Source organism: Notamacropus eugenii, chromosome 1 (genome assembly GCF_028372415.1).
Source record: "Notamacropus eugenii isolate mMacEug1 chromosome 1, mMacEug1.pri_v2, whole genome shotgun sequence".
NCBI lineage: Eukaryota > Metazoa > Chordata > Mammalia > Diprotodontia > Macropodidae > Notamacropus > Notamacropus eugenii.
The window spans coordinates 117,912,611-117,931,284 of NC_092872.1; the positions used below are offsets into that span (position 1 = coordinate 117,912,611).

The following is an 18,674-nucleotide window of genomic DNA, read 5'->3' on the forward strand; positions in this document are numbered from 1 at the left end:
TCACAGTTTATAAAAACAAGTAGAAAACACTATAGCACTTCATCATGAGTTTTGCTACAATTTAAAAAGCAACATATAGGAAAAGTATAAATACCGAATTTTTAGGAAAAAAAACTTTTATTACTACTACTAAATCATAAGATGAGAAACAATATTATTACTAAGCTACATAATGAGGAGTAAAATGAGTAGAAAAAGAACCTTTACTGATTTTATAAAACAATGATGCAGGTGTGCAGTGTTTAGAATAAAGTAACATTTGAATACACTGAATTTAATGAATGAATTCATGAAAACAAATGTGTGCCATTTGCCCTTTACTCATCATCCAAGGGAGCAAGCCTGGTGGAGAACAGACCTATCAACTGCCAGCCAATTCCACTTACAGGACAGATAAGCCAGCCTAGCTAAAATAACAAAGCACACTGGTAGGCATGAGGCAGCATGTACCAGGAAAGCCAATTCACTGGCACCATCAACTGCCTTCTCAGACCTAATGCAGGCAATAAAGACCTTGAACATTCTCACTCCCAATGTTCTTAGCACAGTCGAATGGTTCATTACTGGAAATGTATATGGTTTTATCTATGGAAATAATACATTAAAAAAAAATGCATTAACACTGGCTTTGACACTGCACTGTAAGGACCATGGGATTTTTCCACATGTCTTTCAGATGAAACTCCCTGTATGTTACCTTCTGTTGGAACGAGCTCCTTGACTGTAAAGATTGTCGTGCTTTTCTATTATATCCATAGGACTTTGCATCATACTATTTTTCATTCATCATTCATTCCTTAAAGATTTCCGGTCTCACAAAAGCAGAACACCTTACAAAGGAATGTGAAGCCTAATGTTTCTCCAGATTCTAATATAGCTTAAATCACAGTGTTCAATGTATTAAAAAAGAAATGCCTGTTAATTTCTGTCCACCATTTAAATTTAATTTAACACATGTGTGTGTATACACATGTATTCATTTGTAAAAAGGAGACATTAATAAAACATGGTAATCAAAAAAGGGAAGCTGTTTTAAAGGTCCAACAGCTTATAAATTCAGTTTTTATAATGTTCAGAACTCCTGGGAACAAGATTAATTTAATGTTTTGATCTGAATAGGTTTCAACCTCAGAGACAAAGAAATGAGTTTCAAATTATCCAATCTTTCAAAAAAGTAGTCAAAAAATGAAACCCAAATATAACAGAAAAAAGGAACTTTCAATGGGTAGTGCAACTAACTTGGTGAGGAAGTGCAAAACAGAAAAAAAAATACCATTTAGGGGGGATATTTTTCTAAATTAAACAGTTTAATATTTTATGCTAAACTCCAAATTCTGATGCAATTTCTTTTCCCCACCAAATCACCACTTAAAACTGTCTTTTTGAAGTGCTGAGAATAAATATCTGTCTACTTAAGACATCAAAGTGTTCATTTGAGCACTATATTTTCATAATGACAAAGAATTATAAATAATGATAAACATAAATATTATGATAATGACAAAAAAATATTTAAACCAATTTAAGTAAAAGTATCGCAGAAGTAGAGCATGATGATACCGAGGAAGCATCTAAGATGGAATACCAAAAAGTTAGGTATAATAGTAGAATACAGTATGAATGCTGTAACATAAAATGTCAAAACTAGCATTTGATAGTTTAGGATTACAAAAGAACAAACTGACTTTAATAGTATTAAAATTATATGTTTTGGTTCCTCTTACCTTGTTTTAAGAATTTTTTTTAAGAATTTAAGAATCCAAAATTCTTCCCTTGAAGAAAAGCATCATCTGGTGGTAATTTCCATCTTTTAAACTTATTTTGTTATTATTATTTATGAAGCATTAATCTCATTTCTTTTAAGCAATACTGTAGTGGGCTAGGATTCCTGGGAGTCAGGACCTCTGCACTCAGGCAGAGAAACCCCGGGTAAATTACTTAATCTCTCAGTGATTTAGGCATTAAAACTGTAAAAATACAAAACAAATGCTGAACTGCACTGGTAGATGGACTCGCACAATTGAAATGATTGGTCAATAATAAAGTAACTGAAATGCTGAACCTACTCACCTTATGCATCCATATCCTTCCTTTCCGGATGATGTGTGTTAATCTATCAACACACACTCTGTGAAGGGGAAGGTAGAAGCTGAGTTCAGCTTGTGGAAGTATTATTGACAGTCCGTATGTGCTCCTATCCCCATTCCAGTTTCCATCAAAGATTAATGAAACAATAATTACTCCTTTTTCAGATAACACAAAAAACTTTACATCTATGGCTCCACTTTCCGCATTCCGAAGTATTTCTCCATTTAGAGTATGGTTAGCAAGAAAAGTTATTTCTCCATCACTGATAAGCAGTTGCTGTGTCTTGGGAGCCCAAATGTGCCTTACTCGAGGGCCAAGAATGTTGTCCCAGTAGGCAAAAGTAGCTGCTAATAAGGGTGAATCACCATTTAAAGGAATCTCAGTTTTGGCAACAGCTGGAGATGGTGGTGGACAGAGAGTAGACATGACTGCATCCTAATTGTCACATTATCACAGTGTTCAGGTGACAGTCTAAAACATGAAATTAAAAAAAGATGGCTGTTAAATTTGTCTCCTTCCAATCTTTAAATTAAAAAACCCCATAGTAACAGCTAATTTTAACTCATCTTTCACATTGTTTTTTCGTTAATGAAAGCAAACAGATTTTCAAGTGTGACTTCCCTCTGGATAATGACAGAAAAATAGATTTAGGATGATATATGCCATAATATGTATTCAATAAATATTTGTAGATAAAGCTAACAATAAATTCATTTTCCCAGAGATAAACTCAAATATTCAAACAGAAGCAGAACCAGGAAATAATGAAAAAAGAGGCCTATAAATCTCACTAAGATTTATGTATGTGGTCCCTTAAGAGCCTATTCAGAACCTGTTTACTCCTATTTTATAGAACTCTAGTATGCATGGTTGCAGTTTCCCCATGATCACAGAAGATTAAAAGCAGAAAATTAGAAAAGGTGGGGTGGTATGAGGGAGATATATGAAAGTAGCCAAAAAAATGAGACTCAACCAAAATTAATCAATTGGACTATTAAAAAACAGGCAAAAGTATAAAAAAGCAAAGGTGAGGAGGGTAATTGCAATATTACAGCAAACAGCACTGTAACATCAATTGACCTTAGGTTTACCAATTTGTTACAGAATAAGAATTAATGCTCATAAAAATCACATTGCATAAAATGTGTGAAAGGGACTTCAAAGACAATTTACCTAAGCCTCCTTATTTTTGAGGTAGGGTTCTGAAATTAAAACAGAGTAAGCAAACTGCCCATGCTTATACTGTTAGTGACAGTCTGGACCCAGTCTTTCTGAATCAGGTGGTTTTGTTTTTAATTATTAAACCAAGGTCTGTCTCAGTATAGGAATTATGTTATGTACATACTACAGGCATACCTTGTTTTATTGTGATTTGCAAATACTGTGCTTTTTGGTTTTTCTCAGATTGAAGTTCTATGGCAACCTTTTGTCAAACAAATTTATTGGTGCCATTTTTTCCAACAGTATGTGGCACAGATGTGCCACATTTTAGTAATTCTTGCAATATTTCAAACTTTTCCATTATCATTTTATCTGTTACTTGTGATCTGTGATCACTGATCTTTGATGTTATTACTGTAATTGTATTGGGGCACCACAGCCTGCCTCTCTCTCTTCAGGTCTCCCTATTCCCTGAGCCACAACAATACTGAAGATTACATAAACTTTAGTTGATAATGCAGTGGCAGGTTTTGAGAGGATTCCAATTTTTAAATAAGTTCCACTGTGGGTAAAATGCTATAGAACAGCATCACTTGCCAGAGAACTGCTCATGAAAGGAAGAGTCAATTGATGGGGCAAACTTCAGTGTTGTCTTATTTTAAGAAAGTGTCACACCCAACTCAATCTTCAGCAAGCACCACCCTGATCAGTCAGCAGGCATCAACATTGAGGCAAGACTCTCTACCAGTAAAAAAGTCACTGAAGACTCAGATGAGGGTCAGCATTTTTAGTAATAAAGTATTTTAAAGTAAGGTATGTACACTGTTTTTTTAGACAACACTATTGCACACTTAACAGACTACAACACAGTGTAAACATAGCTTCTATATATACACTGGGAAACCAAATAAATTCCCATGACTCACTTTACTGAGGTATCTGCTTTATTGTAGTAGTCTAGAACCAAAACAAGAGCATCACTGATAACTATAGCAAATTGTATGTAGTCAAAACTATGAATTAGTAGGAAGACTTAACTCTCTAAGTCATTTTGTGCCTTATCTTGTGCAGCTGACACTTCTTTCTTAAATCCTCCTAACATGCAGAAGGCGTTCCTCTTGTTCCTTTTTAACTATCTGGAAAATACCAGCTTAGCAGGCAGGTTGCCTGTCTACTACCTCTCATCCTTCCCCCACCTCCTTTTCTGGTCATGTGACTAAACAGCACTTTTCATTTGCAAATAGCATATATCTGTTAGGTGTTTCTGTTGCCTTTTTGGATTACCAGAAATTTTTATTGTTCTGACACTGTGTTATTTTCACTGGGAGAATCTGAGTATTAGAGACCAGTTTTATAGAAGCACACGTTTTTCAAATCAAGGAAAGCACTATGTAATTTCTCAAGTATGACCTGGTCTGATTTTCCCACCAAATATGGCTCCAGGGACTATAATTTAACCCAGAGGAGCTGATGGGATCACGAAGTATAATATATAGACAGAACCCAGGCCAGAACCCTGAATCACACCTATGAGTCAGAGGGTGTAATCTGGAGAAAGATTTGACAAAGAAGGCATAGTTAGGTAGGAGTGAAAACCACGAGAGAGTGATGTCCCAAAAACTTAGAGAGAATCAAGGAGGAGAGTGTGATTAACAGTGACCAAGGTTACAAAGAAAACAAGCAGAATGGAATTGAAAAAAAGCCAATGAACCTTTGGGCACCTATGTGGCCTAGTGGATAGAGCACAGAACCTAGAATCAGGAAGAAATGAGTTCAAATCCAGCCTCAGACACTTATTAGCTGTGTGACCATAGACAAGTCACTTAACCCTGTTTGCCTGTTATCTCATCTGGAAAATGAACTGGAAGAAATGGCAAACCACTACATTATCCTTGCCAAGAAAACCCCAACTGGAATCATGAAAAGTTGGACACAATTTAAAAAAATGACTGAACAAGAACAAAAATCTTTGGAGGGATCAATTTGGTGGAATGATGAGGTCAGAAGCCAGACTGTTTTTAAAAAAAAAAAAAAAAGTGTGAGACAAAGTGGAGGCACCTATTTTAAAAAAAGCTTTTTTATGGAAATTATCAACAAAGGGGAGAAGAGATGTAGGATGTCAGTTAGTGGCGAATGAAAGATAAAGTTCTTTTGAGGATGGAGGAGAAATGGGCATGTTTGTAGAAAATGAGTTGGAAGAGACTGGGACTGCTTGAGCTGTTAAGGGGGCTAGCCTTAGTAAGGAATAAAACCACTTTATCATGTGACACAGGGATGAAGAAGACAAAGTTGCAGAATACATCTGAGTGATAGAAGAGAAAGAGGGAAGAAGGAGCTCACTGCAATGGCCTCAATTGTTTTCTATAAAAATATGAGGAAAGGTTCTCAGTTGAGAAGGTGGGGGAAAGAACTACCATGGGAAGTTTGAAAAGGTTTAGAACAGCTGCTGTGGAGAGTGGTATTGTGAATTGAGAAGAGAGGTATAGCAGGATTATTTGGTGACAATGAGGGCCCAGTTGAGATTATGTGACTTGTTGTAGACCCAATCAGAGCAGTTACATGATTTTCTCCAACTTTATTCAATAGCATTCAAAAGCTGTGGGTGGTAGAAATGATCCAGGGCTGAAACCTAGCAGCACAAAATCACTGAAATGATAAGGAGTCTGGAAAATCAAGAAAAGAGTACAACATAGGACTGAACTGGTTCCCCACTGGGTGAAGATGGGTTAAAGAGAAAGTGGCTAGTGTAGGGGAAATGGCCTGTGTGAGAAGTCAAGGGATTGGAGATCATGGTACAGATGAAAAGTAGGGTTATATAAAGGAAGGCAGGGGAAGAGGTAGAAAGTCAAAGGGGATTTTGGAATTTTTAAATGTGGAGGCAGTACGTTTGTGGGTGACAGCAATAATAAATGTATGGCTATCTTTGTGTGTGGAAACAGTGTTTGAGGGAGGATCAATATGTATCGAAGTCTCCTAGTATGAGAGGTAGAATCTAATTCTAATTAACCCACAGCTTCTAGCTCTAAATCTATTGTTCTTTCTACAATGATGCAATTAAGTCAATGAGTTTTCTGTCAAGCTGCAAATATGAGTATCAAATCAATCTCTTTTTGAAAAACTATGGATTTAACTAAGGAAAACAAATATTGCAAAGCTCAGTGAAATAAGCACATTATCTGCTTATGAGAATTTGGAGAACTCCCACCATAGATAGGGAATCATCTACTTGGATTCAGCACAAGGTATCTTCTCTGTCATCACTGAACAGCTCAGATGAGCCTGTCCCTCCTGCTTTTATTTCTCACTTTGTTCAGATCATCAAATAACATTTTTTGGGGGCTGAATCTGTGATAGAGCTTCATATTATTTTTACACATGTAAGGAAGATATTAAGAAAAATCTTTAAACTTCCTTTGGATCAAAGGTTCTTTGAAAATCAAGAAGCATGACAAGTTCTTATATTTTCTCCACTGTTATGACTATATATCGTCTGCTCTACAAAATCAATTACTAAAAACATACCTATTCCCTTTAAAAATTTTGCTATTCTCAACTTACTAAACATGAACATTACTCCATATAAAGAACAGGAAAAAAGGAGAATACTTGGGTAATCACAAATTCCTTTAAGATACAGATTTTTTTAAAGTATATAATTCAACATGCTAGGTTTCATTTTTCTATTTCCGTCGAACTCCAACCCACCCCACCTTATGTTCTGAGTATTTTTAATAAAATGTCTTGTTGATGCTTTTTTGGGGTGGGGTCATTGCGAGTATTGAGCGTTCTTTTCCCATTCCTCAGGAATAAAAACCTCTCACTTGTAAAAAGCAAAATAAAAAAAGAAAGCATAGCCAAGCAAATCACATTCATTCATTAAAGAACCATGTTCAAACAACAAAACTCTGCTGAACCTTTCATCTGTCATTTCCATCAAGAAGTAGGAAAGCACATTTCACTGGTCCTGTGGAGCTGTAGTTAGTCACTGACCAGAGCTCGTAAGTCTTTTAAAATTGTTTCTCTTTACAAAATCAGTCCCTGTATAAATTATTCTGGTTCTGTTCATTTCATTCTGCATTGTTTGGAGATTTTTTAAAAAATCTGTCCTTTTTGCAACTTCTTATGGTACAATAATAATCTATTCTGTTAACATAACATAATTTGTTCAGCCATTGCTCAAATGATGGGCACTCCCTTAAGTTTCTGGGGGTTTTGCTAAAACAAAAAGTGCTACTATACTTTTGTAATATGGGTCTTGTTTCCTCTGTGTGATCTCTTTGGGATATATTTTTAGAAATGGTACCACTAGGCCGAAAGGTATGCAGTTTAGTGACCTTCTGGAGCATACTTCCCAAATTCACTTTCCAGAATGGCTAGACCAATTCAATTCTGCCAACTGAACATCAGTGAGCCAACTGGTTTCTCCAGAAACTGTCATTTTCTCCTGTAATCTTTGCCAATCTAATGCGTATGATATGTTATTTTTATGTGTATTTCTCTTATTACACTGATTTTAGAGCATTTTTAAAGCGCCTGTCAAAAACTAATTCGTCTCCTTTTGAGAACTACTTGTTTATTATATCCTTTGCTATTTATCTATTAGAGAATGTCCATCCTTCTGATTTCATTAATAATATCCTTGACAAGTACACAGAACAATTATAATGTTAGTTGCATAAGTCTTCTTTGGTCAGTTTTCCCCCCAAAATGTTTATCATAGCAGGAAAGTTACTTCAAAGGATTTCTTATATATTTATATACATATATATATAGTCAAGTCCACTCATTCTTCTAGATTCCCTCTTAAATGCAGTGACAGTTCCTAATATAACTCTATTGGGTACTGAGATGGTGGAGAGACAAATTACAGTAGTTCCATTATCTTCATCAGTGCGAATAGATGATAGAACTATAGAACAGACAATAGACTTACTTTCCTATTTTGCTTTGTGTTGTATTACAAGATGTTCTGTTTCTAATATTCTATCCTTTTCTTCCATAATTTTTCAAACAAGCTTATATTCTAAACCAATTTTGCACTTAGTTGCCAAATTTTTTTGTTTACTAAGAATGCTGTCTATTAGCCAACATGTTTGAAAATCCTTACCTCCTCATTTTAATTCCTGTTTTTCATTCATTTTATAAAATGATTATAGGTAACACCTTTAGTTTTACCAATTTCCAATTTTTTCAAAGTATACACTTTATTAAATCTGGTTGGAGTTGCTGTAAGTAATGGCATTTATTTTGATCATTGATTGTACATGGTCAGTTGTTTCTGAAATGAATGCTACAATTGTAATTAGTCTTTCCCTATCTATGAAGATTTAGTTGTTTTCATTTCTTGTAATGCTCAGTGCTTGTCATGTCTAGTGCCTACTCAGAAACTTTTCTAATAAAATATTCATGATATAAAGACATTATGAGGCTTCTGAGTGGTCTCTTAAGACTGACCCATGTCTTTGTCAGATTTGTGGAGAATGGAGAAATTTTTGACCAAACAAGGGATAGAGAACATTATGAAGTACAAAATGAATAATTTTGACTACATTAAATTGAAAAGTTTTTGACAAACAAACCCAATGCAACCAAGATTTGGAGGAAGCAGAAAAATGGGAAAGATTTTTTGCAACTAGTGCCTGTGATAAAGGCCTCATTTCTAATATATACAGAGAACTGAGTCAAATGTACAAGAATACAAGTCATTCCCCAATTGATAAATGGTCAAAGGATATGAACAGGCAGTTTTCAGAGGAAGAAAGTAAAGCTATCTAGTCATGTGAAAAAATGCTCTAAATCACTATTGATTAGAGATGCAAATCAAAACAACTCTGAGGTACCACATCACACCTATCAGATTGGCTAACATGACAAAACAGGAAAATGATAAATGTTGGAGAAGATGTAGAAGAGCTGGAACACTAATTCATTGTTGGTGGAGCTGTGAGCTGATCCAACCATTCTGGAGAGCAATTTAGAACTATGCCCAGAGGGCTACAAAAATGGGCATACCCTTTGACCCAGCAATAATACCGCTTCTAGGACTGTATCCCCCAAAAATTATAAAAATGGGAAAGGGTCTCATATGTACAAAACTATTTATAGCAGCTCTCTTTGCGGTGGTCAACAACTGGAAATTGGGGGATGGCTGAACAAGCTGTGCTATACGAATGTAATGGAATACTATTGTGCTATAAGAAATGACACACAGGAAGACTTCAGTGAGGCCTAGAAAGACTTACATGAACTGATGCTGAGTGAAAGGAGCAGAACCAGGAGAACTTTGTACACAGAAACGACCACAGTATGTGAGTAATTTTTCTAGTAGACTGAGTACTTCATTGCAATGCAAAGACTTAAAAAAATTCCCAATGGACTCTTGAGGCAAAACATCTTCCATATCCAGAGAAAGAACTATGGATCGATTTTGCGATCGCAAAATGAAACAGACCATTTTCTTTTGTATTGTGCTTTGTTTTATGGTTTCTCCCATTCATTTTAGTTCTTCTATGCAACATGACTAAGGTGAAAATGTACTTAATAGGAATGTATGTGGAGAGCCTATATAAAATTGTATGCTGTCTCAGGGAGGGAGTGGGGAAGGAAGGGGGAAGGAGGGGAAAAAAAAAATCTAAGATATATGGAAGTGACTATAGAACACTGAAAACAAAATAATTTAATAAAACAAAACAACAAAAAAAAAAACTTGACCTACTTCTTAATTTTGAACCATGCTTTCAACATGTTCCCTTGCGTACTGAAGTCACCAATTATAAACTGTCTTAATTTGGAGGATTTGGTCAGGTTCTTCAAATGATTTCCCTATTTCTCTGTCCACTGCAATAGACAATAGCATATATCCTACAATTTTTCATGATAGTGTTTTTGCTTATATTCATCATAAAAAAGGTAAAGTGAAGCTTTTATGAACTGTCCTATAAAATGTTCAATCATTAAAAAGATGATCTGTGGTCAGAATACTGTACTGGGAACCAAGGAAAAAGCAATTTAGATAAGATAAAAGTTATACCCTCATTGGACTTACAGTCTCAAAGGGGCATAATGGAAAAAAAAGATAATTATATATCCCTTTCAAAGCACATAGTAGGTGCTTTTTGAATTGAAATGAGTTGAAAAGTTAGAAAAGTAAGGTTCAGGTGAATTCTGAGGTGATGATAGGGTATTAGTGCAGGGAGAAGGATAAAAGGGAGAATTTCACAGAAATGGCATAGGAATTGGATCTTAAAGGATCAATGGAAATTTAATGAGAGAGAATGATTAACAGAAAAGTGTAAGTAAAAGCAAGGAGCCAGAAGAGAATTATGTACTTCTGGAGACTGGAGGCTAATTCAACTTATCTAGGATGATATACAAAGAAATATGCTATAAAAGTTGGAAAGATAAACTGATGCCATATTTTCAGAGGATTTCAAATACCAAAATCTTTGTTTTGCTCTATAGGAAATAGGCAGTCATTTAAGATTTCTGAACAGAAGTGAGGTATATATATAAAAAAATTATTTTGGCAATAGTATGAAGGAAGACAAATGTGTGCAGGTGGAAAGCCCTGTCATAAGGCTATTGCAAAAGTCTTGCTGAATGTTAATGAGGGTCTACACTAAGGTTTCTACTTTGGGAAAAGAGAAGAGAAAAATGTGAGGGATGTTGTGAAAATGGAGTCAATAGGACTTGGTAATTAATTCGATATAAAAATTGAACAAGTGGGAAGTCAATAGTGAAACCAGAGTTAAGAACATGGAAGATAGGGTGAATGAAAGAACCACAGACAGAAAGAATAATGTCAAAAAGGGAAGCAGATTTAATAAGATAGTAAATTTAATTTGGCACATATTGAATTTGAAATGTTAAGGGGACCATAATGGCTTTAGTGTTATCATCATCACAAACAGCAGCTCATATTTAACATTTTCAGGTATGTAAAATACATTATATACAATATTTCATTTTATCTTTACATGATCTCTGAGAGGTACTTGCTGAGGTTCAGCAGTGACTTGCCCAGAGTCAAAGGGCTAGTCATTATCTGGGGCAGCACTGAAATCCAGGTCTCATCATTTAAAGACTAACACTCTACAATACCATACAGCCTCTCAATCAGGTTAAACATGTCCTAGAAAGCAGCTGGAGAAGAGATCTGGAGTTCAGAAGACAGGTCAAGCCCATAGACATACATGTGAAGATCAGTAATCTGCATAGAGGTGGTAGATGAAGTTAGTGGACAAAAAAATGATACTGCCAAATAAAGAGCATAAAGAGAAGAGTGTCCCCAAAACAGACCCACATTAAGAGGTGAGGAAGATTCCTAAGATTGTTGGAGATGACTTAGTACAGCCTCCTTATTTTAAAGATGAGGGAATAGGAAATACATAACTTGTCTAAGATCACAAAGGAAACAGATGAAACTTCAATAAACATTTAAGCACTAAGTGCAAGACACTATTAAAGATGCTACAGATATAAATGGGAAAACAACTTTCTGCCCTCAAAAGATTATAATCTCTTCTCTCTTTTCTGCTAGTTCAGTACTCTTTCCACTCAACTACACTGCCTCTTAAAAACAGAACATCACTGAGACAGAAGTATCATTAGTTTAGAGCAGATGACCATAATGGTCATCAAGTATACCCATCTCATTTTTTCAGATGAGGAAACCGAGTCCCACTGCATAAGGTCATATGGGTAGTTAAGAAGTAGAGCTGGGATCTGAGTCAGCATTCTTTCAAAGTGTGGCATCTCTAAAACCAAATGAAGACGTGTAAAGAGATCAAAGGAGAGTGAAGATGGAAAAAAGGCTGGTGGATTTGGCATTAAGAAGGTTACTGGTAAACTTTGAGAGCAGTTTTAGTAGAATGGTGAGTGTAGAAGCCAGACTGTAATGGATTGAGGACAGCAGAGAATGAGGAAATAGAGGTATCAGGTATGTAGTAGTGAAAGGGAGGAAAACGGGTGGGGGTGGGATTTATAGGATTGTTTCTTCTTGTATTCAGGCACATATAAAGCCAATTGCACCCACTCATACCCAATCTACCTCCACAATATCTCCCTTCTTTCTCCTTTCCAGCTGTGGATTCTTCTTCCCCTATTGCAGGTCAGCAACTAATATGATATAACTTACAGTTTTAGAGTGTTGACTGAGGCACTGAAATATTAAATGACTTGAGCAATGTCACAGATAGCACAGGGTCTCATCCTCTATACTACCATAATTTAACTGAAAAGGTTCTTTTTGAAACTGAACAGAAACACAGTCAAACTTGATTAAATTAGGGAAAAATATTTTCCACTTGTAAAATTAAATGATTAATAGTAACACAATGCTAATCACACACTATAATTAGTATAAAGAGAGGTAAAATTCATTTAAAATATTTATCACTGAAATCCTGTCAGGAAAAATGATCGAGAAGATCAAGTCCTCCAAGGAAGGTGGCAAAAATTAATTTACAAACACATACTGCTGTAGAACAGGGTTGACTCAGGCTAGTCTGATGGTTCAGGTTCCAAATTGGAATGAAATCAGACAGAATTAACAAAACACAGTTTACTTTGCCACACAAAGAAAGGATGTTTTAGCAAAAACATACCACTGATTAAGTTGGGAGAAGATTCTTGGAGTGTTCATGTCAATGGAGAAATTACTGGAGTTAGGCCACTCTGGACCAATTAAGGGTGAGAGTAGTTTCGCTATCCTTTAAGTAAAACCTAGTCTGGGCGATGTGGGGTAGGTCTTAGTCCACATAACAGGCAGGGGGATTTAATAGACATTTCTACCATACATGGTGTCTTCTTGTGATGAAAATCCGTATTTGGTAAGATGTCTGAAAAGACCAATGTAATTACATTGAGACCTTTGTTCAATATAATATACAGTTATTAGAGTATATACTCTTGAAAAAATCAGGTGACTTTTCATAGAGGTCTAATGGAAGCCCAGTATTCTGGTGTCCTAAGATTATTATAAGAATTTATCCAACATGACTCAGGCACAAAATATGTAAGAATTTCATATATGCATCTGGTATACATGGTACAATTTTACAAGAATCAGAAGGGCATTTCATTCTGTAACAAACTGTTTGCTGTTTGATGCAAAGAAGTAGTGGGGTCCCACTTGGAGAATTTTTGGTCTTCTCAGCTAACACTGTACTTGTACTGGTTTGCTTGGTCTCTCCTTGGGAAGAAGGTATTCAAGATCAACCATGCTGCAACCATAATCAAAAGAAGTTTCTTCATTCTCCCTTCCCCCCATCCCTCTGTCCTTCTGGAAACAGTTTGGCCAAGTATGCTTGGGGACTTCTCAGAAGATCCTTCAAGATTATTGGGCAGATCTTCATTTTCCACCCCTAGTTCCCAATTTGGATAATAATGGGAATAACTGTCCTATGGTTACTATTTCTTTCCACTTTCTTTTTCTTTCCGTGAAAACTGAAAAATCTAGCTGGTTTAGAAAGTTGGGGGCTAGTCCCTAGATTAAAAACTTTAAAGAAACAAACAAAAAGAAACCTGTTCTGCCATGAAGTGTGCTTTCTACAAAAATAGCTGATAAACTATTTTTCCTAAACTACATCAGAGAAATACCAAGAGGCACCTAAGTGTTATAGTGGATAGAGAGCTGAACTTGGAGTCAGAAAGATCGGAGTTCAAATTCAGCTTCAGACACTTACTATGTGTCCCCTCTGCCTCAGCTTCCCCATGAACAAAATGGGGATAATGACTGTACCTACTTTTCAGGGCTGTGAGTACAAAAAGCAATAACATTTGTAAAGTACTTTGCAAACCTTAAAACTCTCTATAAATACTACTATTATCTATTATAATTATGACTCCCTTATTTTACATGTAAGCAACCTGAGGGGGTAAAGGTTAAATGTTTTGCCTCAAGTTCTTCAAGTAGTTAAATCATATTGCTCAGTCCAGAAGCAGGAGACTTTTCATGCTGCTTCTCCTCTGACAACACTTTAAACAGACAATTTTGGTGAATATCTTTGAACTTTTTTCACTTTTTGATGTCTGTAGTTTACTGCTTGTTTAGCTTTTGCTTAAAAAGGGATACCTTATTTATGACTGGTACAACAGCCTCATTTAGTCTGCTAACTACTGCTAACTAAAAGTCTGTAAGTCAACTCACCCTTTAAAACTGCTTCAGTAAATACATATGACATTTTTTTGGACCCTGAGGGTCTATTGCCCCTAATGAAGACCAGCAAATGAAGACTTACGTAAATATCCTATTACAGCATCGCTGAACTTTTATTCATCACTTTAATGTTGGTAAATTGACTGCATCTTGCTGGTGACACTCCCCTGACACTTACACTAAGCAGAGCTCACAGGTGACACTGACTAAATGGTTCAAAGACATTATCCATATCTATCTATAGGTTCAGTGGGTTAGTATCACTAACATAGTCTTTTAGCATGGAACACAACGCCATTTTTGTTATATTTGGCATGTCTCTTTTAAGATGTGTTGTTCTTTTTCAGTTGGTTTTACTTGTCTAGAAAGTATATAAAGCAAAGGACTGCTCAAATGCGCAAATCCAGTAACTTTCATTTTTTAAAGCAAGTGATATTTTCTAGCTGTATACAGTTTCACTAGTCTACATGACTTCACTGCATTCTCAAGCTTCGTGACCTTTGTTGGCACTATGATATATCTCTTACGAAATTGTTTCCTAAGTCTTGAATTACCATATGTTAGTTACTATGCCCTTTTTATGTATCTGTGTGAAGAGCATCCCAGACATCCAATCTGGGGCATCTTATTATCTGTTCTGCCACAGTAAGAGCACCCTCTCTCCCTTTTCCAACTCTTGTAATGGGAAACAGTTAGCAATTCACTAGCATTGTTCTGGAAAAGGGCCCCAGCATAGTCACGTAAGATCTGCTTAATATCCCAGGGACTTCCCAGACCCAAACTTCCTTCTTTGTGCAATGTTACCCACATTAAATTGTAAAGCTCCCATAGGCCAGAAACTGTCTCAATTTTGTAATTGAGGGACTTAATACCCAGCTGCTTAAAAAATGAGATTTTCATTACTTAAGAGCATTGATATGAGCATAAATCAAGTAGCTCCTAAATACTTGCACCAGGTTTGAGTAAAGCTATACTTAAATTACTTGCTTAAGCATCCCATAAAGGTATTAGCCATTTTGTTTATATTACTTTGCTGCTTCTAACACAATCATAGCTTCCTAAATATACCACATTCCCAGCTGTCAAATCCTCCAGTACCTTTTCATTTTTTTAAAGGCCTATTTTGTGTGCAATTTTGAAAAATGTCTTGACAGGATTCTACCAACTCGACACAATACTTACTAGAATGTTAAAGTTTGATACTCATACCTTCCTAAAAAGAAACACTATTTTTGGGAAGCAAGAGGAGTGACCAGCTTTTTCAATAAACTATCCTAAGTATGGCTTTCCCCCAAAGGTTTTCTTCTACATGTTTAGCAAATTCATAATCAGTGTAACTTTTAAAAATTAATGTAACTGCTGGCTTGATGCCCCCATACACACTGATTATTTCCTTTGCATAAATCAACTTTACAACGTTTTACACAAGGGGCCAAACACTAACTAAATGTTACCATCTCAATTAGCCCTTAAACACAAAGGTTCTGATCCTTTTCCATATCCTGGACCCCTCTTTGTAGTCTGGTAAAGCCTATATCTCATCGAAATATTGTTTTTGTTTTTGAAGGAGGGAAGACAAGGCGATTGGGGTTTAAGTGACTTGCCCAAGGTCACACAGCTAGTAAGGGTCAAGTGTTTGAGGTTGCTCCATGAGTATTATTTTTTTCTTTAGATTCCATGGTGAAGTGGATAAGAGTCAGCCACACGATTTAAATTTGGCCGTAGACACTAGCTGTATGACCCCTCAGTTTGCTCATGTGAAACAGGGGATAATAACAACCCCTGCCTCCTAGGGTTGCTGTGAGGATAAAGAGAGAGATTATTTCTACGGCGCTATATAAATGCTGCCCATTTTTTAAAAAGCCTGAAGCTAAATTTCAGTCAGCGATTATTTAAAATAAAGGCGGGACTTTCTTCCCTCCAAGGTCCCAGGCTCCCTGAAATCTATCCACAAGGAAACCTTGTAAAGTGTAGACACTACTTGGGGCACTTCTTACCAAGTTTTGCTCCCCTTCCCTTAAAGAGCAAACAGAAGCGTCCAGACCCAACCTCGTCCCCTTACCTCATCGGGAGGTGAACCTGAAATGCAAACTCGCACCCTGGGCCGTGATTCCTGCCCGTCCCACGGAGCCCCGTCACGCGGGTGGGAGTGGAGAGTGCGGGAGCGGGCGTGACAACTACCCCGGAGGGCGGGAGGAGATGCTAGGAGAGCAGAGCAAGGGGAAAGAGGGGCCGGACTACCAAGGCACTAGCTCTCGGCGGCGTGTCCGCCACGGCCAGGGGGCGGTGCGGGGGTGGCACGCCCCACGGCCGGCACCCGGGGAAAGCTGCGAGTCAACAAGGTGCTGCCCGAGAAGTCCCCATCCCAGAATCCTCCGGGCCGGGGGCGGAGGCGACTAAGGAACGAAACTGACCCAAACCTGCCAGGCCAAACAAGGTTTCTCCTACGCCGCCTGAGGCGGGAGAGCGGCGGGTCCGAGGGGAACTGGCTACCTACTTTCTCCCAGATAAAGCCAGAACGAAGAAAGAGGCCGAAGCCCGCGGGGAGAGGGGACTCAGGCGCCACGCCTCTCCTCATCCCGTCGCAGACCGCCCCCCTCCCCCCACTCACCCGCAGCTGCCGCAGCAGCCTCCGGCTAACGACCGCAGCCCCGCCCCTTCCCGCGGGGCCCCGCCCCCTACCGCTCTCTCACCAACCTTCCTCAACTCGTCCAGCCTCGTGCAGCTCCCATTGGCCAAGCACGGAAAGGTATCCGCCCACCGCCTGCTCCCGGTTCCCATTCTCTACATATCCAGTGTTTGTCAACAAGCTTTATTGACAAATGTTTGTTCTTCTCTGGCGAACACCTTACGAGCCCCGGAGGGTTTCTGGGCCGGGATAATTCAAAAAAAAAGGCGGTGTTCATCACTCACCTCCAAATCTTTTGCTGATTCCGCCGGCGGAGAGAAGCGAAAGGGCAGGAGGGGAAAGAGAGCCTAAATACGCCATCCTGCCTTTGGGCGGAAGCTGCAGTCTACTCGCTTCCTACTTTGGTGCGGTGGCGTGGGATAACGACGGAGTCGGGAGTGGGATGGGGGCGGGGCTCGAGAACCAATTACGGAAGTCAGAGCCGACTCGGGAAGAGAGGGTGGGGAGTGTGGCGTATTACGTCATACGTCGTCTCGCGGGTTCCAGGGGGCGTAATCAGTAGCGTGATACCAGAGTACCTTCTTGTTAAGTTTTTGTTTTCCTTGGGCCCGGAAGAACTCTACTGAGAAAATGGAGGGAAGTGGCGGGAGGATCCTCCCCAGGTAGAGAGAGCCAGGGTCGTCCTGTGATAGTTCCTAGCGACGTCCGCCGCCACCGCAGGCAGAGGGGAAGCCATGCTATTGTGTGAAGCAGTTGTGCCAGATCTCTGAGGTTCTTTAAAGGAACCTTTTGGTCTCCCAACTGTGACTCCGTGCTAGGTGTCCGCCTGGACGAGGCCCTTTCCTTATCTGTAAAGTGAGGATATAACAGTACCCGACCCAAAGGGTCGTGGGGAGCACAGGATGAAGTGCGCCTCGAAGGCCGCTCCGCTCAGGCTGGCTTGTGTTAAGGGTGTTCTCACGTGTGTGCACCGCCGGCCCCCACCCCACCAGAATGGGACCCCCTTCTAGGCAGGGATGGCTTCATTTCTGCCGCTAGTGTAGCGCTTGGTGCTTAATAAATGCTTGTTGATGAGCCGATTTGTAAAACTTTTAAATATGAGTTGTTTTTCAAACCATCGGGTCTCGGACGCACAGGCCTCCACTTGTGAAAAGGGAAAAAGGCAAAATGATTGGCCCAAGGTCACATGACACACCCAAATCTCGTTGTCTACTGGAAGTGTTTCCCAATCCCTCTTAATTTTTAAGTTAAAATAATTTAATAGTAATTTAAAATAATAAACAATTTTTAATTATTTCCTGTTTTATCCGTGTTTAGTTTATTTGTACATATTAGATTGTGAGCTACTTGAGATTAGACACTTTTGTGTGCGTAGATAATACCTGGCACATAAGCATAATTGTTATTATTATAAATGTTAATTTGTTGATGGATAGTAGCATTTTGTTATTGAACATTAATTTATTACCAGATTTTAATTTATCAAAGTATTTAATATATTAATATAAAATATTGTTTTAATTACTTAAATATTTTTAAATTTATAGTAGTCTTGTTATTAATTATAGTACAGTAGTCTTGTTATTTCTTTCCAGGACATGTGCTTCACTTACACGTATTTCAGGAGTCTTGTGAACT

General features: G+C 38.0%; 1 protein-coding gene across 7 annotated transcripts in view; it reads right to left on the minus strand.

Moving 5' to 3' along the window:
• The window catches only part of C9orf72 (C9orf72-SMCR8 complex subunit), a 42,679-nt gene extending 25,195 nt beyond the window's left edge, over positions 1–17,484 (minus strand). Inside the window, exons 1-2 of one of the 7 annotated variants that reach the window (XM_072612631.1) lie at positions 17,321–17,427; positions 2,071–2,559 (exon numbers count right to left, since the gene is read on the minus strand). In XM_072612631.1, the coding sequence (XP_072468732.1) occupies positions 2,071–2,514 (444 nt within the window). In that variant the 5' untranslated portion in view covers positions 2,515–2,559; positions 17,321–17,427. Of the gene's footprint in view, positions 1–1,724; positions 1,813–2,070; positions 2,560–16,469; positions 16,766–16,904; positions 16,994–17,018; positions 17,081–17,320 lie in introns of those variants that run through there. The other 6 variants (XM_072612650.1, XM_072612660.1, XM_072612640.1 and 3 more) reach the window with 6 other exon arrangements.
• Between the last annotated feature and the right edge of the window lie 1,190 nt (positions 17,485–18,674).